The sequence below is a fragment of the Pyricularia pennisetigena genome (assembly GCF_004337985.1).
Source record: "Pyricularia pennisetigena strain Br36 chromosome 4 map unlocalized Pyricularia_pennisetigena_Br36_Scf_6, whole genome shotgun sequence".
NCBI classification, from domain to species: domain Eukaryota; kingdom Fungi; phylum Ascomycota; class Sordariomycetes; order Magnaporthales; family Pyriculariaceae; genus Pyricularia; species Pyricularia pennisetigena.
In genome coordinates, this window is record NW_021940918.1 from 224,306 (window position 1) to 251,369 (window position 27,064).

Genomic DNA, 27,064 nt, shown 5'->3' on the forward strand with positions numbered 1-27,064 from the left:
AGGCTCTGTCAGATTCTCACCTGCACCTATTGTCCCTCCCGAGGGATTCCCCACGCCCCGGCACTTTTAGTTTATTTGCCGTTTCTATGAATCGAGGCGGCTCAGCCCAGTGACGAGAAATCCCCCTCCGCGACGGGCATTTCTTTAGCCTCTCAACCAGTTAGCGACACTAGACGATGCGGGGAAGTATTTCTGGATCACGCATGCCAGCCGGTAGGGCTGGTCAGGGTCTTAGCGTTTTTGTCTTTTTTTGTCTAAAGGTTGTTCGGCCTGGCCGCAAGCTCACCTTTCAGCTCCGATGCTATGAACTAATATCAAGCCCGAAGAGGCTTAGACTAGGAAAGGTCGAAAACTATCCAGAAGCGTGATAAGTCACTCCCTCAGCCACACATCAGTATAAGTGACAGTGGAATGACTATGAGCTGGCCCTGCCACGACTGATAAAAAAAAAGAATATGGCCATAATGAAGAAAGAATATACCAACCCACTCGTAATCAACGCTGAAAAGTACCGCGTAAGACGGGCGACCTTTCTGCATAAGCTGTACATAAGCTGTACATAATAAGCTGTAAAAAAGAAAACAAATCCCGACGGCGAGGCTTCTCACCGCTCGCTCGCTCGCAGGTGTACCCTCGACCGATACAACCCATCCCGTGTTCAGCTCGAGTTGTTGTTGTACAATGCGCTATTTGGGCACACCCGATTCACAAAACAAGACACGCGCGGTTCAAAGAATAACAATAAAAAAAAACTGTTCGTTGGCTTTTCCTTTGGTAGTTCCAAAATACTCCTGAATTAGTTGTTGGCCAACTTAGCGCCTACCGCGTACGGGCACTACAAGGCAGGCAGGTTATTATTACAGAGAGCTGGACACAATAACATCATTTGGACGAGTGAAACAAATCAATAGACAGCCAGCAGAAGCCCAATGTAAGACTACAAAGAGTCGCAACTAGACGTCCATGTCAATCTGGTTGTCCAATCAGGTAGCGTAACAAGGTTATGTTTGGCTGTCGACTGAAAGCTTTCCTTTCAATAAGAAAATGCCATATGCTGGTTGGACTATCTGGGTAATCGAGTAAGCTGCTAAGGCTGCCATGCATGCATTGCGCACCGTCGTTCGCTTGTGGTGATGGCAACACACGAGTTACTTTGTTGGCATGTAAGTTGCTGTAGACTCAGCAGCCGACTCCCAAACAAGACAAGAAACAGAACTGCTCCTGTATCACCCAGACTCCGCCGGAAACAACAGAATATACTAGAAATAATGGCTCAAGTGCCGATTCTATAAGCGGAGTTTTTTGTGTAGAGATTCTCTCCATCTATGTCTGGATCCTGATTTCCGCCTCCTGACTCCATGCAATAGTTTCCACGTACATACATAACCTGCCTTGGTGGCCTCGTCTCGACAACACACGAACACATCCGCCACTAACAGGCCAGTCAAGCGATAAAAAAAAAGAAGTGAATAAGACACCGAGAGAGAAGAGTTCCCCCCTGAAGAAAAAATGAGAATAAGAAAAAAAAGAGACACGTTTTATCGAGAATAGAAAAAAAAAACCAAAAACCCCCCAAAAAATACAAAGGAGATGGATGCATGCAGGATGCTGTTCTCATGTCGCATTCTACTTTTCGCTCTTCTCGCTCGTCTTTGCCGCCGAGGCAGTTTGCTCTGCCTCAACCATGTCTCCCACCTGCTGTTTCTCGACGCCTTCGAGGTCTTCAGTCGCGGCTTGCTTGGCCACCTGAATCTCGCGCTCATCCTTCTCGTCAATGTCATCAATGTCGCGAGGTGTCGCCAGACCTGTCTCCTCGTTACCCTGGTTCTGCTCGTTCTCCTCCTCAATCAGTTCTTGCTGCTCCTTGAGGACCTCGAGGCGCTGCTTGTTCGTTGCCGCGCCCTCGGCGTTGTGCACCTCCAACTCAATCTCATGGAAAAGTTCCTCGGGGATAGATGACAAGACGCCCGTCAGTGCCTCAATCTGGCCCGAAACCTCGCCATCTTCCGCTGCGGCTGATGAGCTGCTCTGGCTGTACATGTAGGCGTTGCTCAGGACCAACAGCGTCGATGGCACACCGTACTTGAGCCTAAGGTCCAGCCACGTCTGCAGATCCTCTCGAAGCTTGGCGGGGGAGATACCGTGGGTCCTGATGCCGCGGCTTTGGCACGCTGTTTGCAGTTCCGAGACAGTCAGGCTGTCGACGCCCTCGTAGCTGATAGCCTTGTCGTCGCGCTTGATCTGTCGCATCCTGTGGCGGATCTGGTATCTGAGCATCATGTCCGTGCCAAAGGTGTTCAGGTTCAGATAACGGCACATTGACACAAGCTGCGGCCTTGAGAGGTTGTCCAGCGTCAAGTCATCCCTGAAAATCTTGCAGACCCTGATGACGTCTTCCGCCGTCGGCTTTTCGCCCGTTGATCTGAGCTTGCGGAAGAAGTTTGTAAACTCGTCCCTCTGGGTGGTCGCCACCGTTACAGGAAGACCCGTCTCTTTCAACGTCTGCCTCAAAAAGTCGCTGACCTCTTTCCGGGTGGCCCTAAGCGCGTTCGTCTTCTTATCCCTCGACTTCTGGCCCTCGTACGTGCTGGGCAGAAGGTTGGGGAAGAGCTTGAGAGCCACGGGGAGTAGCAGCTCCGCAAATGGGACGATGATGAAGACCGAAAATGGGACCAGGCGACCGAGGTCCTGGACAGTTCGCTGAAGCTGGCGGCTCTCACGGCGGGTGAGCTCGTAGCCTGCGGCCATCTTCAATGCAAGGCGACTGCTGATCTTGACCTCAGCGGCAAGCAGCTTGGTTCCGTCCCAATAGTGCTGAGCCTCCTTCTTAATCTTCTGACCTAGTGTCAACTTCTTCTCCTCCTTCTTGGGCTCGTCCTTCTTCTCGGCTGCCTTTTCGGCTGCTAGTTCTGTAAGCGAGGCCGAGTTTTCGGATGGTTCGGCAACGGCGACAGGCTTGGCTGCTGCCGAATCAACTGGCACTGGTGCCTTCACGGCAGCATCCTTGTCCTTTGGCTTCTCCTCCTTTGGGAGCGGGTTCTTAGCCTTCTCTGCATTGAAGCCGGGCGGAGGGACCGAAGAAACGCCTCTTGTGGACGTGTGCGTATCTGTTGAGAGGCTCCGCACAGGTATAAGCAGTGCGATGGCCGGGTTCTGCAGAGCAAGGTTTCGAGAATGGCGACCGAGATGAGCCTGGGAGGCCCTGAGGACTGATCGTGGAAGCGCGCGGCCTGAAGTTTGATGTCAAGTCAGTCAGCGAGCGTCAAGGTGGCCGGCTGACAGTTTAAACCCTGACAAGAGAATATGGCGCATACCATTGCCCACCAAAGGGTTCATGACCACGGCGCGGCGTGCGACGGATGCGGAGGCGCTCATGGCTGACGGGTGATGACCGTTTTGAGATCAAGCAGGTACCAAAGTGATGGGTAGGCAGGTCCGCAGTAGAGTCGTTGAAGATGGCGTCGTCGTTGGAAAGTGGGGGATTAAATTCAGCACCCTAATCGCGGGAAATAAACACAGCACGTCTTGCTAAGTTCTAAACAGTTTAACGGGCGAAAAAATGAATGTCAAATGTGTATGAGAAATCTGTTGTACAAGGTGATGATGGAAAAAATATATGGCTCATCTGCGCAAGTCTTTTGTCGTTGTTATTGTTGTTGTTGTTGTTGTTATTAGACTCTAGTAGCGCATTTTCCACCAGGGTCTCTTGGGTTGCTAAGTTGTGTATAGCAAGCTACGAGTTAAGGTAAGGTAGGTAGGTAATGAAGAGAGTTCCAACACTCGTGCAATTGGTCCCAGGTGGTGAGACACTTCCGTATCTTTTTCAGCAGAGTTATTGCAGGGATGCAGCATGCTCTGATGGTGATGAGCGGCGGGTACCTTGCCACGCCGGACCACGGCGACAGATACTTGGCATTACTGCGGGCCTTGTTGAGCAGTTACTACAGGTGACTTAACACGTGATGTAAGCATCACTCTTTGATGGTCGGACATTCATCCGGGAGGATCGACAGCAGCAACCTGAGGGGCACTACCAAATGATCCGAAATGGCATGTTATGTTTGACAGATCTCCAATCAGATTGATACCTTATAGGCAAGTAACTTTGCATGAGCATGAAAAGGGGTCTTTACCGTTGTAAAATACAGCAAAGCAAAAGCAGAGAGAAGCCAAGCTGACTGGCTCCTAACAGTAGAAGCATAATTAATTCAAGCCTAATACGGGTAGAAACCAAGACCTTTTTTTTTTTTTGTTGAATTACCAGGACCCGCTAATGCACTGTGGAGTGGTGCGATTTCGGGGCCCGCCACCACCGTGCAGATAGGCGAACGCTTGAACTCCGAGTCGAGTCCGGTCCGGACAAACATAATAAGGGTCGTGGTAGGTACTGAGGTACTTAGCAGTATGCGACGGAGCTCCATTGCCACTTTTCCATCTCCAGCCGGCGACTGAAAGTCGAGCCCAAGGCAAGTCAAAGTTGCTGTAAGATGACCTGTTCTCTGTTCTTTTTTCCTCCAAGGAATTTGAAAATCTATTCAATTATCTTCCAGGAAATCAAGCCGCTAATTGAGACCGCTCAATAGCTCCATATCGCACATTGACACAGGGCCGGGAGCCGCTCGCTATTCGGTCTAGCCAAGCTCTTGTCACTTGACATCATCAGTCTTTCAAATCCAACGCACGAACCCCCCACAAGCCGGGGCTACAACGAAGACACGCTTATACATATACATCTCAACAAAAACCAATATCTATTTATGCTGATGATGGACTCTATCTGAACCCATTCAGACGATCAACCCGCCATCCCAAAGGTCGATCGTTTATTCGACCGGCCTTTGGAAGACGGTTCCTCGAGTCCTCGTTCCGGACCTCGCGTGCCCACTCCTTGCTTGTCCGGAAGATCGGCACTTGTCTTTTTTTCTGAACCATTTTTTTTTTTCGACCGTCACAGCGATCACTCGCTGCCTCGCGCCATTCCAATTTGCTGGCGGGAAACAAAATAAGGTTGCTCTAGCCCATCGAAAAAGTGCATAACATGCGCCTCCGAAGGGCAGCGCGCGTCATTCTCGTTGGTGCGCCCGGAGTGGGGAAGGGTACTCAGTCGGAACGCCTCCTCCAGCGGTTCCCGCAGCTGTCGTCCATCAGTTCCGGCGACTTACTTCGCAACAATGTCAAAAGCAGGACGCCACTTGGTAGGTCGCTTTCCTAGGTAGTTCAAGCCTATGTTGTTTGAAGCCTTGTCGTCCCTGGCTTGCTTCCGCCATGTGCTCTGCGTACTGACTAGTCTCCGGTTCCTCGGAATCCACAGGCATCAAGGTCGAAAGTACCATGAAAGCCGGTGGTCTTGTATCTGACGATTTAATCCTCCGTCTCATCAGCAATGAATTCAATAAGCGAGGCTGGCTTTTCGCCGACCCAGCCACCAAAGCCTCTTCCATCATGACGCTTGCATCCGCATCCGCGGTGGCCGATCAGTCCGCATTCAGCCACGACACCGACGTCTTCCTGGGAAACAATACCGGAGGGCCTCCGCCCCGACTCTCGGATAACCCCGCCGCATCATTCCTGCTGGACGGGTTCCCGCGTACGGCGGCGCAGGCCGAGCGTCTGGAGCAAGTCGTGCCCATTAATCTCGCCGTGAGCATCAGGACGCCCTTTGAGGTCATCATGCAGCGCATCTCGGGGCGCTGGGTCCACGAGCCGAGCGGCAGGGTCTACAACGATACCTTCAACGCGCCCAAGGTTCCCGGCCACGACGACGTCACGGGCGAGCCGCTTGTAAGGAGGCCCGACGACAGCGAGGAGGTGTACCGACAGCGCTTCCAAAAGTTTCAGGAGACGAGTGAGCCGCTGCTGGAGCATTACGCCCGCAAGGGAGTTTTGTGGGAAGTTAACGGCATGAGCAGTGACGAAATCAGTCCAAAGCTGTTTAAGGAGTTTGAGAGACGATTTCTGGAGTGATGGGGCACTATAGCCTTATCTCTTTTTTTTTTATCTTCATGTCCAAGCTCGCCCTTTCCGCGTTGTAATCATGCAGGGGCTCTGGCCTTGTCCTATATCTCTTGGTTACATGACCCTCTTTCTTGTATAAGATGGTGCACCGCCGCGCACATCACTTCTTGGTTTATCACGGCTTTATGTAGGCTTTTTTCCTGTCTCTACTGGTGGTATAAAATGGGACCCCCGAGTGGGCATCCTGTGCGGCATGGCTGGGATTGGCGCCTCTTCTTGTACTTTTGTAGTTTTCCAAAAACACGCCAGTGCGGCAAGGTTCAGATGTAAGTTTGGCTCGTCTTTGGCTTCTCGGCCCTTCACTGCTCTATACCTTAGCTGTGAGCCTTTTGAAGTTCACCACGATAGCTATCTTTCATGCGATTGGCTCACTTGGCGTTCGTAGCTATCTGAGACATTGCGCAACTGACAAGACATGATATGAACGCCTTTAGCAAAAAACGCAAACTACTGTAATAACTATTCGTTATTCATTCATGTTTAGTCGTAGAAATAACTGCACCTATAGAACAGCGAGGGTATATCCAAGTTTGTCGTGTGGCGTGTGTGCTGAAGGCAGTTTTTTTACCACTGCCATGTTATGTACAAACGACTTGAGAGCTGGTGTTGACAAGGCCATGCCGTAATATCCAAAAATCAAACCCCTCCTCCTGGAAAGAAGAAGAAACGAAAAAAAAAGAGAAAAAAAAAAAAAAATTCATCAAATCATAAAAGAGAGAATGCCCCCCGATGCCAAAACAACACGCCGTCAACCACAACGATGTCAAAAGCTTGAGAATTCATAAGCTGCCCTCATGATAGCCAAACCGCCTCCTTGTGTCTCCACCGTACGCCCCTTACCGCGATCGTTTGGATCATCACTCTTAGGGGGTTCGCGGTGAGGCTGACTGGTGGGAAAGGTGTCGTTGCCCACGGCGTCGGTCCCACGCCACCTTGGGGTGTTGGGGACGCCGTATGTGCGGTAGTCGGTCATCTCGGAGTCGCTATCAAGCTTTATTTTATGATTCTTCTTGGGACCCCAGAAAGTCGGCCGGTTGGTTTCGACCTGGGCGGTCGTCATGTTCGGCAGCAAGCCCACCGTCCACCACATGCCGAACCGACCCTTAGCGTCCCGCGTAGCCCTTGCTGCCCTGGCGTTGTGCAGGACCCAGGCCTTGTAGGTCCGGCACTCATCTGCGTGACGCGCGACGAAGGAGTCGGACCCGGCCTCGAGGGGAACACAAAACGCCACGAGATGGTGGAAGAAGATGCCCTTGAAGCTTTGGCTGTCGGCGGAGCACTCGCCGGCCACGTCGCACATGTCCTCCAGGACGCCTGCACGACCAAGCCCGCGCCATGGTGGTAGCTGGCCCGGCTCCAGATCTCCGATTCTGTCGAGGGGTTTGTCCTTCCTCAGATCCCAGCCCGAGGCCTTTATAGTAGACTTGATCAGTTCGTGGCCCTCGTTGACCAAGCTCTCGTCGCCTTTGACCTTCCACAACCCTCGCAGCCCCGAGAGGATAACGCCCTGGTTATACGTGAACACAGCGTCGTTACGCTGGTCGCATTTTCGATTGACGCTCTTAGGATCTGACATTCCAGATACGTGATAGCCGTCGATGTAGAGGCCCTCAGGCATCTGGTTGGGGCCATTCTTCATGCCTACATCCCGCAGCCACTGGTGGCCACGAACCGCCATGTCCAGATGCATCTTGAGGTGCGGGCCCTTGGGAAACTTGGTGATAAAAGGCGAATTGTTCCTGTCGCCTGGGAAGTACAGGTACATGTTGATGCTCGCCGCGACCCAAAGCTCGTTTGTGATGGCGTTCTTGTAAAGCAGCAGCCGAGGGTTCCAGTTCATGCCGCCGCCGCAGTACTTATCATCCCAGCCGCGCTCAGCTAGATCCCAAAACACGCGGCTTCGGTGGGCGAATGCCGACGTCCAGGCATTCCCAAAGTAGGAACGAATGGGCGAGCGTGGGTTGAAAACGCTCTGATCCCCGGGCAGAGGCATATGCGGCGGATTGCCGATCGCAACACCTTCGGGAAAGTACAGTTGGGTGTGCAGGTCGACGAATCGCACCGCATCCAGCCACCCAAGAACAACCCAAAGCATGTCGTCAAAGGCCTGGCCGCGGATGGCAACATGATCCTGCCCGTAGTAAAAGGCAATCACCTGGCTAAAGTAGAGCGCGATGAGGTTTTCTCGCTCCTGCGCCTTTCCATTGTCCCTCGCTGCGTAGGACAGCGAAGTCAACGCGCCCGTGACATGCGTACCGATGATGGCGGCCGTCCAGTCGATGGCAGAGGGCCATGTCCCCACGCTGTTGTCGTAGTACTCCCTCTGAAGAGTGTCAAGGGCGTTCACCACCTCGTCAAGAAGGCGAGGGTCGGCCCTGGCCAGGCCAAGAGTGCCATTGTTCGCCGTCGAGTCCCTCGCTTCCAACGGTGTTGCGAGAGCAGTCGCCAGGTCAGGCCTTTGAGAGACCAGAGCGATGAGACAGCTCCACACTCTACTTGGCCGCATGCTAGGCTCTGTGGGATGGGGAAGGTTTCGAGGGAGGCTGACAGAATCGAGTTTGATGGGATAAAAACCGAGTTCAAGTGTGGATGCAGCAGGTCAAGATGAGATGAGCAGATGCGTAAGCATAACCGGTAGGGTGGTCATCTGAATTTAGGAGCTACCCGTATGTCCATGGACAAAAAAAAAAAGAAGGTTCCTGGAGAGGAGGAGCTCGAAGAGGACTATCCTTAGTGTATCTCTAGCCCGGACTTGAGGCAACCGTGAAAAATTCCCAGTTCAGAGGAGAGTAGTAAAAAGAAAAAGGAAAAGAATGTAGGCAAATATAAGACATATGAACAAGAGACGCCTATAGATTCATGCCTCAGCAGTGGAGTGGGTGGTTGGCTATACAAGGGGGGGGGGGGNNAAAAAGAAGAAAAAAATAAAATAAAAGAGAGCTAAGCCGAATAGGTAGCCAAGAAAGACAACCAATACCAAGGTCCAACAAGAAACCTCGATTCGCATTCCCTACCTGGTCGGGTTGGAAGGATGGGGTGGATGCTGTCTGACAGTGAGGAAGTTTCAAGTCAGCCGACTGACTGGAGTCAACTTCACCGTCGGAAGATGGTTGCTAGGTATCCATCATGAGTGCCAATACTATGTTCCCATGAGCGCTCCTTCTTGAAGAAGATAGAAGACACCCGACATGAGTTCATTTGATTAGGGTAAGGTCCTTTTTGTCTTTAAACCCCTCCCTCTGTTTTACCACTGAAGCCCTCATCTTTTTTGCTACCCAAGGCGATTTTGTTCGTCCGTTCCCAGGGCAGCAAACCCTTCGGAAGGTAAAAAAAAAAAAAAAAAAAGTTTGCGGGAAAGATGCAAGTCATCCATTCCAGAATAAACATGCAGGCCCGCGCAAACCAAAGACGAAGCCAGCGCACCATCAAACAAGGGCTCACGTGGCATTTGCATGGACCGTAGTACTGCATGTACCTGGAGTTACGAAAGACCTTTCCCCCTCATTCCGCCCACGGGCAGGTGGGACCTCTTCGGTAAATTCTCCACAAACCCCACGATCGCCAGGGGCCCTAGTGTCGACTGCCAAGTAGCTCAGCTTGCTCAGGTGGTAGGTATGTCACCGACTTTGTCAAGGGGTTGCAGACTGTCCCCTCAAAGGGTGGGAGTTTGAACCCCGACGCTACCTGTGAACCGACGACCTGATCACACGGCATCAAGAGTAAACATAAATAAAGCCGAAAGAAGGAATAGAAGACAAACCCCGGAGAACACGCTGTCGGGCTGTCGGGACTAGTTTGCATGGAGAGCAAGGTGACATTGTTGGCCAAAATAGCGCAAGGTCCCACGAGATGCATCGCTTTAGCCGCATGGGATGGAACCAGACTGCAGCCACTAACTTCAGTGCCGTACCTTGATAGCCTAGGTATGTACCTACTGCACGTAGCTATGTACATATTGCTTATTGTGTAACAGCACACAAAATTGAAAACTTGTTGGCTTGTTGGCAACTGCAAATTTAGGACGTGGTCGCGAAATAGGCAAGCACAGTGAAGGGTCCATTTCTTCTCCTTTTTTAACCAAGTGAGATTACGCGGCGATTTCACCAGAGCTTCCATGTCTAGATTTTGACTCTTGGATATGCGTGAATTTCATTCTACTTCGGTCTAGTCTAGTTCTAGACGTAGATGCACAGAAAGGATAACAGCTATTAGGACACATGGCTCAACACCGACACTCCCAAGGTTGGAAGACATGAAACAAATCGATCTCAACAAGAAAAGCTCCCCCAAAAACATGGCTAGAGATGCTATCGCAAACAAACTTTGCGCATACTGGCGCAACTGGTAGATAGCCAGTGAATACCCCCATAGAATGAGGTACATCAGCATCTTACATGACTCCTATGCACATTTTGATGTCGCCATTCGCTCAATCCTTCCACTCATCATTGCGGACTCCACTCGCGTTACTAGCAGCCTGGCTGCTGCTTCCAGGGGCGGCCGAGGACGCAGCCAAGGGGGCATTCTCGTCATCGTCATCATCATCGTCGTCAAGATCGAGCGCTCTCGCCAGCTCATCCGGGTCCTTCATGCGCGCATCAGGATCAACAGACGCATCAATGTTGTGCTCGCCATCCGAACGTCCTTGCTCGTGCTCATGAACGCCGTCGTCGGCGCTGATAGAAATGCCCCTAGCGCCCCACTTCGCACGCGAAGATCGAGGCTGTGTTCCGTTGGCACCGTGGCCTCCCAGACCAGGCGCATTCTCTTCGTCCTCTTCGTCGACTCGAACATGCTTGTTGCCAAAGATGCGGTTAAGTAGCCAACCCCGTCGCATGTCGTCAGCATCAACCACACCTCCATTTCGGAGCTTGACTCGTTGGCGCGTGTAGTAAACCCAGGCAAAGTCCACGTAGAGAGCAACCTGGACTATGCCGAAGATGACAGAGACGGCATTGGGTAGCCTGCCTGCTGGGTCTGCCGATCGCAGAATCCAGTTCACCAGGTACAACGCACGATAAGAGCCGAGGGTCAGCAGGTAGTAAGAGTCGATGACGGTTGGAACCGTGGTTTGTCGCAAGAGGAGGAGTTGGGGAAGCACGCAGACAGACTCGAGAATCTCCGAGAAGTCCCAGAGCCACTGCCACGGTTTGTTAGCTCTGTCGCACCCGTATTATGCGGACTAGAAAGAAACAAAATTGCGTACCGTGCTAATGCTCCACGAGCTTTCCAATATCATCATGACGAATGGAGAGATAGCAAGCGAGCCGCCAAACACCGCCGCGCCGAGCTTCCACGCTACCTCCCTTTCACGCGTCCTGGGATACACCCATTGCATAATACCAACAATGTAAAGCGATGATGTTATGTAGAACAGCTTGAAGAACAGGTTCCACGCATATCGTTCTCGGAATATGTCGAGATATCTCGTGCAGAATACCACGGCGTAGAGGATCTGTGTTATGAGGGAAACACCTGGCAAGAAGTTTGTGTTAGTTGTCACGATGATTACTTCGTCGCAATGGCGTAGGGGATGGCGAACATACCCTCGGAACTCCTGTTCCTATGTATCGCAAACATGAGAATGCATTTCGAAGCCAGGTGGGAGCAATCTCCCAGGATTCTGAATATCTATTGTAATAAAAGTTAGCACTCATACCCTGCATTGGCAAGATACATGTGATAGAAGAAAGCAGCTCACATTCCAAGAGTCGACCATCTTGGGCGAAGTAGTGGGTTGCGATGCGGAGTCTCGAACTCGTTGATGCCGATGTGTTGCGAATGTTGTACAAGACGTAGAGCACCGAGTGCTGCTGGGAACACCTATCTCAAAGCCAAACTTGCGATTCTCTTAACTCGAGATCGAAATCAGGCCAAAATCAAAATCGAATACAAAATCAGTTTGGCGCTAGGATGGGCATTGAGGACACAGTCCTGAAGTTTGGATGTGATGGCAGCAGGTCACCTCGAGTCATCTAGGGTGGTTCCAGCGGATGGGGAGCTGGATTGGCTGGGGACGGGACGGTTACCAAGTGCTTGCGTGTCGGTCGGACCTTATCAAACCAAAGTCGAAGTGCCACCGACCTTGACAGATGGGTGACATAAATAGCATTTCTAATTTAATCACTCATACATATTAAACGCCTTGGGTAAATTGTAGGCAACCACTGTAATACAATTTCCAAACATTCGCTTTTTTCCCTTTTTTTTTTTTTTTTTTTTTTTTTTTTTTTCTCCTCCCCCCTCCCTTAGAAGCAAGAGCAAGCCAAAACAAAACTGCAGCTTCAGTCAGATCAAGGTAGGTTTGCAAAGAGTTTCACACAAATTATACCGACCATATGCTCAAAATAATGCAATGCCACATTACAAGTCGGCTTCTTCGCTCAGCTACGTAGGCTTGAACCTTCAAGCTGGCCCGGTGGGGTCTCTGTGTGGGCCCCAACGATCGAGTTGATTGGCGAACAAAGTTGGCGAAGAGGGGAGCTGCAATTGGTCCGTGCCACACTTTCCCACACAATCTGGTCGAAATTCCACGCAAAAAAAAGGCCATCAGAATTGACTGTCGACTACGACTATCGCGAACGAAGGCCGACGACAACCATCCGCCGACGACACACCCCCAGACCGCAACCATGGCCACCGAACTTACCGTCCAGTCCGAGAGGGCTTTCCAGAAGCAGCCTCACATCTTCCTCAACTCCAAGACCAAGGTCAAGTCCGCGCGGCCGGGCAAGGGCGGTCGCCGCTACTACAAGGATGTTGGTCTGGGCTTCAGGACGCCCAAGACTGCCATCGAGGGCCAGTACATCGGTACGTGACGACTCGGGAGCCAGGAATCTGTGTAGAAGAGGAAATAAGATGCTGTCTGGTTGCTGGCATTGAGATTCTCCATGAAGAGTCGAATGGTGGCGGGGATGTGGAATCACAAACGTCGAAAAAGCAGATGCAAGAGCAGCTGGAACAACAGGAAACAGGAGAAGAGGACAAAACTCTGCAAATTGCGCGAATGATCGGCTAACCAGAAGCATTTGATACTACCAGACAAGAAGTGCCCTTTCACCGGTCTCGTCTCTATCCGTGGCCGTATCCTGAACGGCACCGTCATCAGCACCAAGATGCACCGTACCCTCGTCATCCGCAGGGAGTACCTTCACTTCATCCCCAAGTACGCCCGTTACGAGAAGCGCCACAAGAACCTCGCCGCTCACGTCTCCCCGGCTTTCCGTGTCGAGGAGGGCGACCACGTTACCGTCGGCCAGTGCAGGCCTCTCAGCAAGACTGTATGTCGCGTCATAACCGCTAAGAAATTGAACTGCCTTGGATATAACACAAGATTCGCTAACGCGCTCCTGCACACTACAGGTCCGATTCAACGTTCTGAAGGTTCAGCCGCGGTCTGACAAGGCCGTCAAGTCTTTTGCCAAGTTCTAAATTTGCAGGGTTTCTTTTACGGCATTCAAGGCGCGGTTTATTTTTTGGGGGCTTTTCATTTTTTCCCACATGTTATGGGATGGCGGTCAAACAGGGCTGGCTGCTTACACGCACCAAAAAAAAATGATGCGACATAGGGGCAGCTAAAAATGAGAACTCGTTGGTCAACCGTTGATTGGGGAAGGCGTTGTCAGGGGACTGCGCTAGATACCCGGACGCTCTATGATTTGCCGAGGAACAGAGATATGCCACGACTGTTACGGTACTTTGTTGGCCATCTATGGATGTGTCGACGGTGATTTATGAGCTTTCGGCCGTTGGCAAGGAAGGACACCAAGCCAACGGAAGGGTTAGGAGTATAGAGCCTTGATGAGTATTTGATTCGGTCATCTGCAGCCAATGTAGTGATTTGTCTAAGAACTAGACCGGTCAAGCTGAAAAGTAAGGCATCTTTTGTTTGCCATCGCATCACCTATCAAAATGACAGTAGTCTTACCCTTACCCTAAGTATATCGTATACTCTATCTACGTAGAAAACACAACCCAAATGCCCCCTGCTAGCATCCCCGCCAAAGCTTTCGACTCGGCTTACATAACCCGAAATTTCAACGTCACGACTACCTCTACGCGCGAGGAGCTCCTTCAAGGCATCCCATAATTACACGCCCTTTTCAGTATAGCAGCACAGGCTGCATTATGAGCTGACATCACGTCGAATTGATTTTTATTTTTTTTTTTGGGTTGTCAAGATGGGGTGGTACGAAAATATCTTTGGGGGCAAGTCAGCCGACCCATTAGAAAAGCTCGATCCCAAGCTCCGCGAGTTCCTCGACAAAGAGTCGCCCGTCAAGCTGCAAAAGGCCCAAGAGGAAGAAAAGCATAGGAGAGAACAGCAGCAAAAACAGGCCGATGCCAAAGCTGCCGCCGCGGCCGCCGCGCAAAAGACCGAATCACCATCTTCTTCCTCGACATCGTCAGCAGCGGCAGCAGACAAAGCTGGCCGTGTCCCCAAGGAGTCCCTGTACCAGGACGGGCGGTACGCTCACCTGTGGAAGAACTACCGGCCGCTGTCCGAGATTGAGAACGAGAGCAAGAGCGACCACGAGAAGCTCCAGGACGTCTTGGAGGCGTACAAGTCACGCAAGGAGGAGATTGGGCGCGCGGCGCTAGAGAACTGCGCCTTGGAGCAGTTTGAGTGGCGCGACTGCATGAACAATGGCAGCTGGGAGGCCAAGTTGACCATGTGCAGTAAGCAGGTCAAAAAGTTTGAGAGGTGCTACTCGATGCAGGCTGTATGTTTTTTTTTTCTTTTTCTTCTCTGCCATCTTGGCATCCATCTCTCTTTCTCCTTTCACTTAGAGCTGGCACGTTGAGACTGACTATGTGATGCAAATAGAGGCTATTAAAGACCCTGGGATACCTTTCAACCTACGACAGGCCACCGTCGGTCGATGAAGACATCCAGATGCACGCAGATGCTCTCTACCACCGCATGATTGAGCAGGAGGAAGCCGTAGAGAAGGCCAAGGCCGAGAAGAGGCCCATCCCCCAGTTTGCCCCCCTGCCCATCAAGCCCATCATCGCGGCGGAGGACGAAAAGTTTCAACTTTCTCAGGAGCAGCGCAAGGAAATGAACCAGAGGCTGGCCAAGGTCCCTGAGGCGGAGCGAGCCATGGAGGAGGAAGCCATCAAGGCCGAGTACAGGGCAAAGGCCGAGGTTGGGCACAAGATCCAGAATTTATGGAAAGAGAATGAAAAGGAGAGGGAGAAGCGGAAGAAGGAAGGCCGGGAGACTGTTTTGGATAAGGTCTCCGGCATGTGGAAAGGAAATGGCGGCAACGAGAAATGAGCCCATCTGTCGGCTTACTATGTTGTTTTGATGCTTGCGAGTCACCACTGGTGCTGCCAGAGGTGTGTAATATTTGTAAATAAGTGTACAGCCATGAGGACTATGAGACTAGAAAATGTACAGGACTGTAAAACACGCTTCCTTGTTGTCTTGGTCGCCCAACACTAGGTCTAGTCCACAAGTTGCCGTCATATAGTTGGCAAATGCCACCGCGAGACACAAGACAAAGATCATTAGTCATAATTTTCATACAGTCCAGGAGGGCACTCATCTCCCCTGAAGTGCTGCTGCAGCTCTTTCAAGATACGCATTGAAACTCTTCACTTGGTCCAGCACACCAAGACCATGCCCGTTTGGACGGATCTGGTCTCCAACTCTCAGCATGAGCAGCTCCAAATTCGCCAGATCGGCCTGCTTCTGCTCTTTTGTCGAAAGCTCAGGTGCTGATCGACCCTCCTCAACGGCTAGCTCGATGTCTTGCATGGTAGATGAGATATGGAGGCGATGCTATGCGTAAGAAGAAGAAGAAGGGGGAAAAAAGCCGATTAGCTCCTTGACGGTCCCAGAGAGTGACTTTATGTATGGATATAATTGCCTGCTTACCATGATCTTTTGGCTTTCATTTTCATGTTTCATCCGAAGCGCGTCCCTGCGTAGCGCGACCTGTTCACGCTCTTTTCTCACATTGAGGATCTGATCACGCAGTATGCGCTTCTCCCTCTGTGCAGATCGCAGACGTCTTCGAAGAGTCTGAAGATTATCGAGCGCAATGGTCTAAAATGATTCGGCATGAGCAGCCTGTACAAGGGGTATGTTTTGTGGGGGGAAGGGATGTGCTTACATGCTCGAGCATGTTGGTCCGCAGTTCCTCTCGGAACGCCTCTACTGCACCAATCTTTGTCTTGAGTTCTCTCCTCGTCGCAGCTTCTTCCACCCCGGAAACTTTGTTCCGGAGAATCCTCAACACATTTGCCGTCACCTCTTCACATAGTTGTGACAGGACATCAACAGAGTTGACGCCTTCACGACCTGCAAAAGGTATAGTCATCCCCAGCATCTCGTTGTCATCATCATCTGCGCCGCCTTCATCATCCATACCGCCTGGTTTTGGCCGTGTAAATCGTTGAACAGGGACTTGAATAGAACCGCCCCGTTGACGTTCGGGCTCATTGTCATCTGTAGGCGCTGTTTTCTTGCCCTTTGACCGGCCTGGACCGGGCTTCTTCTTCGTCGTTGTTTTCAGAGCCTTGGCTGCAGGCTGTTTCTGTACTGTCGGGCTCGTTGCCAATGGTGCCGCCCGGCGGCGCTTTGCTGCCTTCGGCTGGCGTTCTTCCGCGGTCGAGCTCAAGTCTGGAGACGCATCCAGAAGATCTACACGAGGACGTTTGTGACCTAGTCTTATAGCTGCCTCTTGGTCGTTCGTTTCCTCGGCCTCCAAAGATTCTTCAGCTTCCTCCGCATCTCCAGGAATAGGATGGCTGGGGGTACCCCCAATGTGTGGAGCGGACCCGGCACTACCGTCAGCTCCTTGTGACACTTCAGAAGGTATCGGGGATAGCTCGTTGGTGGTGTCCTCCTCGACGGCCGGCTGCTTTTGAGGCTGCTGTTCAAGCACCGGGCTGGTAGCCTCGATGACCTTATGTTGTGAGATTCGCGGTCTTCCTCTTCCCCGCGTTTTCTGTAGTATCCTGGCAATCGGGGAGGACTGTGTAACAGTTACTGTCGCTGTCACCGTCCGATTTTCCAGGGACTGTTCATTAGCTGCAATATCAGAGTCCTTGCCCGTGGCGTCTAGACCTGCGCCCGTCATCTCGTTGACTGCGGCATCGTCTGAAGCCTGTGACAACCTAGCGCTTCTCCTCGATGATGAGGACGCTGGTGCCACGGGGCCGCCTCTGGGGGCTGCTGACAGCCTCTTTGCTCGCAATCTTCTCTCCGCTGGCGATGAAGAATCAACAGTATGATCAGGATCCCGTTGGCCCGATGATAGATACTGCTGCAGAATAGCACTCTGGTTGGCAGCAGCGCTAATGCGTGCCGGTACCCTCCTCCTATGCCCACTGCCTGGAGCATCGGCCGGGCTTTCCGTCACTTCTTCGGGAGGTTTTGTAGTCTTCTTTGCTGATCGAGAGATGCTACCGCTGGGAGGTCTGGCTTGATCGCCTGCAGCCTCAGGTGTCCCATGACCGGCATTGGGGGAAGAAGTTGCTGCCACCTCGGTTCTTAAAAGTTGACTCGGCTGGGATATATCCTGAGGGCTACTTGCAACCTTTTCCGATGGTGCTTGCGGTTGATCTGAGTCTGCACCTGATGGCTCTTCCTCGCCTTCCAAAGGTTCTGACTCGGGTTCAGCTAATGGCTCCTCTTCATCAAGTAAAACGAATTCACCAAATGATATATCCTCCACTTGGTGTACTCTAGATGTTGTGTAGTTCGTCAGCTAGTATTCCAAGTATACTGGCCAGTGATACTTTTACTTTTGTTATCTTGTGTAAAAATAAAAATAAAAATAAACACAGAATTAGAACGACTGGTGCTACAGGGAGCATACCGGCCTCCGCGCAGCCTCTCGTGCATGCGCTCCTCACGACCTGATATCAAGGAAGCCGCGTCAGCTAGTTCATGCCACAATGAATTCAGTTAATTCTTACTAGTTGCCATTCTGCGTGAAAGCCTTCAAAGGCAACTTTTCCTTCATTAGAGTAGGATGCATTTAGTCAATGTCATCTTTTGTTTTTTTGTGATGGTATTATTGTGAATTTAGTCCAAGTCATTGAGACGCGTTAGCTGAGAACGCGACTGAACTATGGCGGGGACCGGCCAGCTACCTACCCTAACTAAATTACCTGTCTAGAGGTACCTGGGTACTTTCGAACAACTTGCCGACAGCTTCGGAGCCCAGTTGGGTGTGGGGCTTGCCGTAGTGCAACCCCACTAAACATGGTTGCATACACTCGGTAGTAGTCTCGATTTAGGGTAGGTCTATTCTGGACGTACATGTACCTCTGGCTCGTATCTCGATCTGGGAGACAAGAGAATTGTTGATGGCTTACAGAAATGGGTTAAAGGCGAACATGCATTCACCTGCTGCAATTTAATCTCCAGTAGCATCAGGTCAGCAAATGCCAAAGGGCTTATCCTATGCATTGGGTGGCGGCAAAGTAGCCGACTCGCAAATGAGCACAACAGGAAGCAACCAAGTAAAAACAAGTGCAGAAGCATCGGAAACGGCCCACTACTTTGCAAAGTGGCTCAGTTTGCCAACCAAATTGACCCGGCGTGAGACAAGGTGGTCGGGACGGTTCAATGCGTTGTAATCCCATCCCCATGCCGGGTAATTAACTCCACCGGCTGCGTAGTAAGTAAGTAACTCGGCGATGGAGAGTAGGGTTGATGGTGATCGGCTTGTTACGTTGCTTGCAAAAAAAGAAAGAAAAAAAAAAAAAAAAGCGTGAAATTTGACATCGGCATCTTGGCAAGTCTAACTTAATTCCATTGGCGCTGGTGTCAACATTTACGTTGGCCGCCTAGTTGGCCGGCGCATCTTGTTTTGGCCGTCCATGGTGGATTATTGGTTCATTCACTGCCCTCGCAGCAGAGGAATTCCAATGGCGGCTCCGATGAGGCCATCTGAAGTGACCCAAAGGAGGAAAAACAGAGCGGAAAGGAGCAATGCAACATCAGCACACGTGCAGCTGAGGTTTGGTTGGGCAGGCTCCTTTGTTAGCCTCACGTTGTTTGGAGTTCCAGGGCGAGCCTGAGCCCTGGGATGGATGCATGACAAGCCCCACTGCGGTTCCCTTAATCGCGGAACCCCCCAGTCCTACTCATACCCACAATGTACTGTACACCTACGACAGACAGCACGTATGCAATGTAGATAGATGGGAGGGAGGTGGGTGCCCGGGATAACTGCAGTAGTACCTTAATTAGTAGCATTGTTTTGGGGGCCCGGGCATCCTACGCCCAACGCCGCCCCGTCCGCTCTCACATGGATCTGAGGGAGGATTTATATTTCAACACTGCAGGCTAGTCTGCTCGAGCCTCAAACTTAAGTATTTCCATTCAACGGGTGCCGTGTCCACTCAACGTCCGATCACCTCGTCGTCCTGCTCAAGCTGTTCGTACCGCCCCGATTTAGCGTCTCACCAACCGCCAAGAGAGCGAAGGGCAAGAAACCTGGACAGGCCGCGACCGGAGCCGAACTTGCTGTTTTTTTTTTTCTTTTCCTTTTTGGCCGGAAGGGGAACTGTAACCTGACAGAGAGCGACCTCATCCGCCCGTGAAGACAAGAGAACGCGCATGATCAAAAGATTCTCACGCGCCTGGAGGACTCGAAGCTACGATACGTTTCCAGCGGTTCACAACTACTTCGCACGACGCACCGGGATCTTCCAACCCACCCTACGTTACCTTGCCTTACCTAGGTACATACCTACCTACCTTTTTAGCCAGCCGTAGAGATTGCGCGTTGCATCCGAGCGCCAGTGGTCTTGGTAGCGCTGTGCACAACCTCGTACTCGCACAATTTATCACGCAGTCGTTGATCTCGATTCTGGAAAACAATCATCTTTACAGTTGTCTGCAACTTGGAGAACAAAGGTGCCGTCGAGACTTCACACACAACAAGGCATCGAGATGAAGAAGAAGGCCACCGACCAGCTCGTCTACGAGGAGGTCTTTCCACGCCCCAAACCGACCGACCCATATGACTTCCCCAGCTTCCTTGAGCGAAACCTCGTCCTCGAGGTTCGCCAAGAGGTGCATTCCTTCTTTGGACACATAAGCGACCTGGAGTCCAAGTATCCGGGACTAGACTACACACATCCGACGCATCGCATGCGACTCAGCCGCTGGCAGTGGCATCGACGTCTTTTCCGCGCATTTGATGCACTTGGCCTTACCGACGCTGAGATCCATGGACTGACAAAGTGGGAAGGTACAAAATGGGCCAAGGAGCGCTATGAGAAGGACCAAGGCATCATCATCCGTGACACCACCGCCGATTTCATCGGAGAGTGGGTACCGCCCGAAGAGCGTCCGGCCTCGCCCTCCCCATCAAGCAGTCATGGTGACCAGGAAGCGAGGGCCGAGGATAGCGACGATGAGGTTCAGGCCAGCGTTGGTGTGGAGCTCAACGAGCGTCTAGTCCAGCGGGCGGCTGCCCATCTTGCTGGTGACATGTCTGAGCCTTTGGACGAGGAGTGGGAACAGTGGCTCAAGGCTGCTCTTGAGGCGGGCGAGTTTCCTTTGATCGAAGCCGAGCTCCAAAACCGGCAGGCGGGTAACAGACCATTTGACATCAACCTGGCACATGTCGTACCGCAACATATAATGGCCGCTGCAACCTCGGGGCGCTGGAGCGATGTTCCTAGTGCGTTGCAGAGCATTTTACGCCCAGAGTTGCAGCGAAATAGCCGTAACCGGCCTGAGGCGCGGGTCCCGATGAGCCAGAACTTTGCACGCAGAACCCCCGGTGAAAGAAACTGGCTTTCAGCCTCACGCTCTGTTACCACAAGGCGGCCCGTTCCTGAAGCAGAGACCGATCACCCAAGTTTAGCAGACCCCGTTCAACCACTCCCTTCGTCTCGAGAAAGGGAGTTCACACCCGCATATGGTAACCGACCGGCCGAGCACACTAGACGACGGGCCGCAGATCGCCTCGAAGCCGAGGCTGTTGCGGCCGCGGCTTTGCTTGAGAGGCCCCATGAAGGTACTCCCGGCAGACGAGCTGAGGCCGAGTTCTTCCTCACGCGTATCGCGGAAAGGAACAGGCTTCGATCCAGTCTCACGGAGCGTAGACCAACCCCCGAGACAAGAAGAGTCACATCATCAGCCACACCACAGCCGACCGCGACAGCACGAGTACCAACCCAGCCCTCTCAGATTAGTTATCAGGATTCCCGCGGGTCAGCGACTCCCTCAGCCAGCGCTAGTGCCACAGCCACACGCACCTCATCTCCAGCTCGCCGACCACTTGGCTCTCTATCGTCCGACCTCGAGGCACTCAGCAGGGCCCGCGAAGCTGTCCTGAGCCGCGCGGCCGAGTCCTCGTCAGAGCAGCAAGCCAGTCCCAACACCTCATTGGCAGAGCAAGAGCGCAGACGGCTCCGGTTGCCCACAGCAGAGGAGCTTATGGCCCTGGAGGAGGCGGCAGCGGCAGATCGTCGATCATTACTGAACATCCAACGTGACCTCACAAACCTAACGCAAAGGTATCATGAGCTGAGTGCTTCCAACACAACTGAGCCCGGAGCGACGAGGCGTCGGATCACTGTGCGCATCCCTAGCATAGGTCCTGCACCGCCCACAGCTGAGCACACCCCGTAAGCTCGGGTAGCCGTCCAGTCCTTCGGAGGTGATGCTCAAGAACATTGGTTTTAAAAGAGTTTCATTTTCCCAACACAACGTTGTGGTAGAGTAGACCAAAAAAAAAAAAAAAAGGACTATCGCTTCAGTCATCGTCTTCATCCACGGCTCTGGCGATAGCCTGGCTGGGTTTAATGTGGGGAAAGAGCATGTTTCGTCTCTTTTATTTCTATTCCCATTTTGAGCAAGCATCGGAGGTATACTAATCGGAACAGGGATGGTGGATATGATTAAGAGCTAAAAACTTTGCCCATTTTTCCCCTTTGCTTTTTTTTTTTTTTTCTTGTTTGTTTCTTGAAGACTTTGACATCATTTTTCGCTGCCTTGAATGTTTCTTGCTACCATCATGAATAGATTTGCTACATGAGCGCATTCTGGCCATCTATGGAGAACATGGCATACAGGCAAACGTGTCGGAGCGGACCGCGGTAATGCATATTTCGGGTTTTATAGCACATCTGACGAACACGCAAGACCACATAATCTTGGACAGATGATATGACATCCTACAAAGTGGTTCGCACGATGATCCCATTGTTTATTTAATTTTGTTTCGTTTGCCTAGGGTGAAACTAATCTCTTATGGGAGCTTAGAGAAACCAACCATATGCATCTTGTCAAAGGCGACTCTTAACCTCAATACCCAATCCATTTATTTCCATCGAGACTTTGCCCGCCAGACAATAATATTTTATACAAAAGCTTTAGCAAAAGAAAAAAAGAAAAAGAAAAAAAAAGTCATCAACGCTCCCTTTAAACGCCAAACACACAACGCCATACGAAAGCGGAAATAAATGTATAATAAAACTCCAAAGGCATAAAAGTAATTGAGTCGAGACAGCCGATCAGTAAGTAAAGAATCAAAAGCCGCATCAAGGTCACGGTTCAAGATGTGACCACTCGGGAATGGCCTTGATCTGCTGCCACATGAACTTCTCGAGCTTGTTGGCTGATTTTGCATACGGAGTAGACTCATTGTTGTACTTGCGGCAGTTGTCAAAGATGAGCTTGGCATCGCGGATAAAGTCCTCAGGCGTCGGGTATTGGTCCATCTCGAGCTTGTTCTCCATGGTGGACAGATCCATGGGCTCCTTGATGACCTCGTAGTAGTCGGCGACGTCGTCCTTATTGACGGGTACCAGGAATGGCCACGCGCTCTGGTGGTTCTGCATATCGTTAAGCAGGTGAAGCAGCTGGTTGTAGTTGGGTCCGTGGCGTGGCTGCCTCGCCAACTCGTCCATGTCGGGGGACCAGCCAGAGGCGCGGATGGCGCTGATGGACAGCGGGTCGATGGGCTCAATGCCGTTCTTCCACTGCTTCGGCGGCTGATGAACAATGTGGGATTTTGAAAATGCGCGGATCTTGGCATGGACGCACTCCTTTTGCTTCAGCAACATGCGGCCCATTTCAAGGTAACGTATTCGCGGGAGCATGCTGCATTGCATTATGGTGCCGCCCTCGTAGTCCTTGATGTAACCCATCCATACAGACTTTGGCAAGGTAATCTCCTTGGTGAACCCCTGTTTTTTAAAGTATCCGATGGCATAATTGTCTGCGTAGGTTAGGAAGTGCATCACGTCCGACGTGGCCTTCACGTAGTCTTTTAAATGCGACATGAGATGCGCGCCATAGCCTTTGACTTGTTGGTCGCTGCTTATAGCGCAAAACACAATCTCTGCAAACTGGCGACCTTTGAAGGGACGGTACGTGATGCCGCCGACGACCTCGAGGGGCTTTTTGACAATGGCGATGGAAAGATGTGTTCGGTCGTAGACAAGGCGCGCAATATAGTCCTTTGGCATTTTGGGAAGTTGTTTCTGAAAGATGCATTTCAGCCCGGTCAGGATAATGAGGGACTCGCGCTCGTTATCGTTGTTGACAACGCGAAACTCTATCTCGCCGTTGCGCTCCTCGATAACGGCCGGCTTCTCGGGGAACGGGATCCGTGCTATCTCGGCGGGCTTCTTCTTTTCGGGTGAGTCGGGCGATTCATGTTTTGGTCGTTTCGCCGACACTGGAGAGGCCGGGTCCTCGGTTGCTTTGCGCTTCCCATTTGTACCTGTAACGAGAGGGTGGGGAGAAGAGCTGTTAGACAATACTGCAGCGCGATGGAAACGCAAAGTGGCGAGAAGCAAGAGTGGATGGAAAAGCAATAGCTACTTACTATCTTCTGTTGCTGTAGACATTTGTGACTGTCGTTGTTGTTGTCGTTGTTGTTGCTGCGTCGTGGAGACCTCTATAGACCTGTTGGTTGCTGATTTGGCATTTCGTCGATGAGATAGATGGTGTCGCGTAAACCCGTTTGGCTACGGCGGAGAGTTGATGTTTGATTGAATTGTCGTCACTGGGCTTACCTTATCGTAGCTCAAAGGTTCCACGTGATAGGTGCAGACAGGGGAATATGCCCCCCTGCCAAGCCAATCATTGATCCCCGCAAGTGGGATGGAGACTGCGGGAGGGAGCAAGGCAGGGGTTGGTTCGACAGGGGAACGGATGGCCCATTCGCGATTCGATTTAGCCACGGTAGCTTTGGAGCTTTCCAGTTTGTGGTGGACGTGAGGACGAGACTGAGCACTGAGCACCACGACATAATTCCAATTGATTCGACGACTCCATTGCGAAGGCCGAATCGCGATCGCGGTCAACTAACAAGATATCAATCGATTGAGGTCATAAAATTGTACTGTCTTTTCTGTTAGTTCTCTTTCCCTATCCTCGTCAGGCTATCTATGCTCCTGTAAAATTCCAATTGAGTTGCAAATGTTGTCCGCAGGCTCGACCTGTCTTTATGGCCAATGTTTGCCCTTAACCTCGCAGCTTCTGACAATCCAAGCTAACCTTGCCTCTTTCACCGCCAGCATTCACGCACACGACACCAGTCGCATTCCAAAACAAGCAACGAGGACGAGGCACATGGATTCATCACTATACCAGCTCTGGCAGGAGTCGTCTAGCGACCTCTTCCAACCAGCCCTGGCCAAGGGCAACCAGACCCTCGCCGCCGCCCTTCTGCTCGCCCTCGGCATTACTTCGACCGGCCTCTTCGCGTTGAGTAGGTTACACCCTGCAAAACTCACTCGAGACGATGTTTCTCGCTCAGAGGCGCTCACGTTCATTTCCATTTTAGACCGTTCGTTCGTAAATATTGTCGCTGTTGGTGTGCCAGCATCACTGGCATTGGCGTAAGACTCCTCGAAACGGAACCCTTGGGTTCGGATTCAAACTAGCAAATTACAGCTCTAACAACAGACGGTATAGGTTCGGTGTGGTCTACTTGTTCTGCGCAGTTGGGGTTTATGTTTAAGAAGAAGTGCAAGATACCCGCTCCAGAACCGGAGCACTATCCGTAACCTTAGTCGGGTAAAGAACCTCTCAGTTGGGGAGGACAAATCAAAAACAACTTTCTTGTTCTGTGACCCGTACTTGGCAGTGACACGGGCTTTGATATTTTTCTTTTTGAGATTCTCGCCACTAAACCAGCTATTCGCTATAACAAACACAAACAACATGGCGGATGCTGCGAGGTCGCAGTCGGGTCCTGGACTCTTCAGGGCCGTAACGAGCTCTACTCGTCCATTACATCAGCTTTTGAGGGCAATAAGCTTCACAAACAAGATTCACGTTGAAATTTCTGAAGATGGTATCCGGTTCACGGCCGAGCATGCTCGTGTTATGCAAGGTAGGCCCATCACGGTAGATGCTCAAAGACAGTGCGGCCTTTTGTATTATCCATCCAAGATACTGACCCTTCGGGCTTAGGAGTTGCTTCTCTGAACAAGACCCTTTTCAGTACTTTTATCTTGAACCTTCCCGAGGCGGCTGCTCAAGGTGAAGAAGAAGATGAGAACGCGCCCTTAGTTCCCAATTTCCAAATCTCTCTTCCAGCGCTCATAGAAACACTACAGCTTTTTGGTCTGGCGGATGCAGCTGCTCGGCAGGCCAAAAATGAGGCGGATCCTTACCGCAGCAACTTGAGAAACTATCGCCCTGATGCCTTTAGCAACCAAACCCTGGGCGTTGCGGGTACTTGCTGTCTTTCTTACTCGGAAGAGGGTGCGCCATTCAGCATCAACATGGAAGAAGCGGGCGTCAACACCACCTGCAACCTGGTGACATACCTCCCCAACGCCCCCGATGATATTCCCTTTGACCGCGACGACATATCGTTCAAGGTCATTATGCAGTCGCGCTGGCTCCTAGACGCTCTGGCTGAACTGGCGCCCACCTCGCCCAACCGGCTGACCATCACGGCATCGAAACGCGAACCGTTCCTCCGCCTCTCAGGCTCAGGGCCCCTGGGCAGCTCAAGCGTGGACTTTTCCAGGGGCAGGGACCTGCTCGAGACGTTTTCGGTGCGGGAGCGCTGGGTACAGAGCTTCAAGTTTGATATTGTCAAGTCTGCAAGCGAGGCGATGCGCATCTCGAGCAAGGTGAGCCTTAGGGGTGATGGGCAGGGCGTGTTGAACTTTCAGTTCATGGTCGAGGTTGAGGGCGGTGGGATGCAGTGGTTGGAGTTTCGCTTCGTGCCGTACCTCACCGGGGACGAAGACGAGGAGGAGGATGCCGCCGCCCCTGAGGATGACGAGGATGATGATGGACAAGAGTGATGCATTTTTAAGAAGGTGCAGTACGACGCTCCTGTACCTTTTTTTTCCTTCAAGGTCATGGTCTCTTTTCCTTACTCCTCTACTTTGCACCAATTGGCAATCAGATCAGGCCGGTTTTTCTTATTTTTGAGACACCTTGCCAAGATAAATGTTGATATCCTATTTTTTATCTATATAATGTCTCGTTCAACCCTTTGAACTTGTGCCTGTCATTGGGCGTCTTCGTAACAGCTATGGGTCGTTTTCTTAAAATCGTTGACTGGTTGCGGAAAGCGGGCCGTTGCCGTTGGGCCTTGAGACGCAGTCACCCATCAGTCTCTAAAGCATTCAACATCACTCTGCCAGTCCTCGTAGCCCAGGCATACAGACATGGATCGGATCACATGTACGGAAAGTCGTTTGTTTTCCCACTTAAGCGACAATACAATATGCAGCATATCGCCTAAAATTGTCCGAAATGCACAAGGCAAAACGTCAGCTCAACCGCCTGGGTTAGCGAGTAGTAAACATGGTCTCCTTCCCAGAATGGTAGGGTTACAGCGGCGGCCCACCCACCACTGATTACTTTTTTTTTTCTCTCTCTCTCTCTCTCTCTCTCTCTCTCTCTTTGATGCTATTTTGATCACGGTGCAGCTGCTCCAGCTGCAAGCTGACAGGATTGAACCGTACAACAGATGTTGCCGAGCATACCAACCCCCCTCAATGATCGATTTTGTCCCCGAGAGAGGTCGGAGAATTTCTTTGTTGCATCTAACCTTGGCTCCTTTTTGGTCAGGCCCCCTACTTGACCGAG

General features: G+C 51.6%; 10 protein-coding genes across 10 annotated transcripts; 5 read left to right on the forward strand and 5 right to left on the reverse strand.

Moving 5' to 3' along the window:
• Nucleotides 1–1,626: 1,626 nt before the first annotated feature.
• On the reverse strand, nt 1,627–3,375 carry PpBr36_05636 (uncharacterized protein; the record flags this gene model as incomplete). The annotated part of the gene is made up of 2 exons (XM_029892789.1): nt 1,627–3,230; nt 3,315–3,375. 2 exons carry the CDS (start codon nt 3,373–3,375, stop codon nt 1,627–1,629), a joined length of 1,665 nt encoding a protein of 554 aa, XP_029745855.1.
• A 1,663-nt stretch (nt 3,376–5,038) lies between these two features.
• Nucleotides 5,039–5,964, forward strand: PpBr36_05637 (uncharacterized protein; the record flags this gene model as incomplete). The annotated part of the gene is made up of 2 exons (XM_029892790.1): nt 5,039–5,195; nt 5,312–5,964. The coding sequence occupies 2 exons, from the start codon at nt 5,039–5,041 to the stop codon at nt 5,962–5,964; spliced, it is 810 nt and encodes a 269-aa protein (XP_029745856.1).
• An 814-nt stretch (nt 5,965–6,778) lies between these two features.
• On the reverse strand, nt 6,779–8,521 carry PpBr36_05638 (uncharacterized protein; the record flags this gene model as incomplete). Its single annotated transcript, XM_029892791.1, has 1 exon — nt 6,779–8,521. One exon carries the CDS (start codon nt 8,519–8,521, stop codon nt 6,779–6,781), a length of 1,743 nt encoding a protein of 580 aa, XP_029745853.1.
• Nucleotides 8,522–10,444: 1,923 nt separating this feature from the next.
• Nucleotides 10,445–11,734, reverse strand: PpBr36_05639 (uncharacterized protein; the record flags this gene model as incomplete). The annotated part of the gene is made up of 4 exons (XM_029892792.1): nt 10,445–11,155; nt 11,222–11,490; nt 11,562–11,646; nt 11,717–11,734. The coding sequence occupies 4 exons, from the start codon at nt 11,732–11,734 to the stop codon at nt 10,445–10,447; spliced, it is 1,083 nt and encodes a 360-aa protein (XP_029745854.1).
• Nucleotides 11,735–12,647: 913 nt separating this feature from the next.
• Nucleotides 12,648–13,446, forward strand: PpBr36_05640 (uncharacterized protein; the record flags this gene model as incomplete). The annotated part of the gene is made up of 3 exons (XM_029892793.1): nt 12,648–12,825; nt 13,057–13,295; nt 13,378–13,446. The coding sequence occupies 3 exons, from the start codon at nt 12,648–12,650 to the stop codon at nt 13,444–13,446; spliced, it is 486 nt and encodes a 161-aa protein (XP_029746078.1).
• Nucleotides 13,447–14,195: 749 nt separating this feature from the next.
• PpBr36_05641 (uncharacterized protein) lies at nt 14,196–15,295 on the forward strand (the record flags this gene model as incomplete). Its single annotated transcript, XM_029892794.1, has 2 exons — nt 14,196–14,738; nt 14,843–15,295. 2 exons carry the CDS (start codon nt 14,196–14,198, stop codon nt 15,293–15,295), a joined length of 996 nt encoding a protein of 331 aa, XP_029745588.1.
• Nucleotides 15,296–15,562: 267 nt separating this feature from the next.
• Nucleotides 15,563–17,956, reverse strand: PpBr36_05642 (uncharacterized protein; the record flags this gene model as incomplete). Its single annotated transcript, XM_029892795.1, has 5 exons — nt 15,563–15,802; nt 15,899–16,069; nt 16,137–17,712; nt 17,847–17,886; nt 17,947–17,956. The coding sequence occupies 5 exons, from the start codon at nt 17,954–17,956 to the stop codon at nt 15,563–15,565; spliced, it is 2,037 nt and encodes a 678-aa protein (XP_029746077.1).
• Nucleotides 17,957–19,933: 1,977 nt separating this feature from the next.
• Nucleotides 19,934–21,625, forward strand: PpBr36_05643 (uncharacterized protein; the record flags this gene model as incomplete). Its single annotated transcript, XM_029892796.1, has 1 exon — nt 19,934–21,625. One exon carries the CDS (start codon nt 19,934–19,936, stop codon nt 21,623–21,625), a length of 1,692 nt encoding a protein of 563 aa, XP_029746076.1.
• Nucleotides 21,626–22,542: 917 nt separating this feature from the next.
• Nucleotides 22,543–24,690, reverse strand: PpBr36_05644 (uncharacterized protein; the record flags this gene model as incomplete). Its single annotated transcript, XM_029892797.1, has 2 exons — nt 22,543–23,723; nt 24,534–24,690. The coding sequence occupies 2 exons, from the start codon at nt 24,688–24,690 to the stop codon at nt 22,543–22,545; spliced, it is 1,338 nt and encodes a 445-aa protein (XP_029746075.1).
• Nucleotides 24,524–26,271, forward strand: PpBr36_05645 (uncharacterized protein; the record flags this gene model as incomplete). Its single annotated transcript, XM_029892798.1, has 4 exons — nt 24,524–24,802; nt 24,923–25,024; nt 25,145–25,343; nt 25,424–26,271. Coding segments are annotated over 4 exons (1,428 nt in total), but the record flags the coding sequence as incomplete, so codon positions are not given.
• Nucleotides 26,272–27,064: the final 793 nt, after the last annotated feature.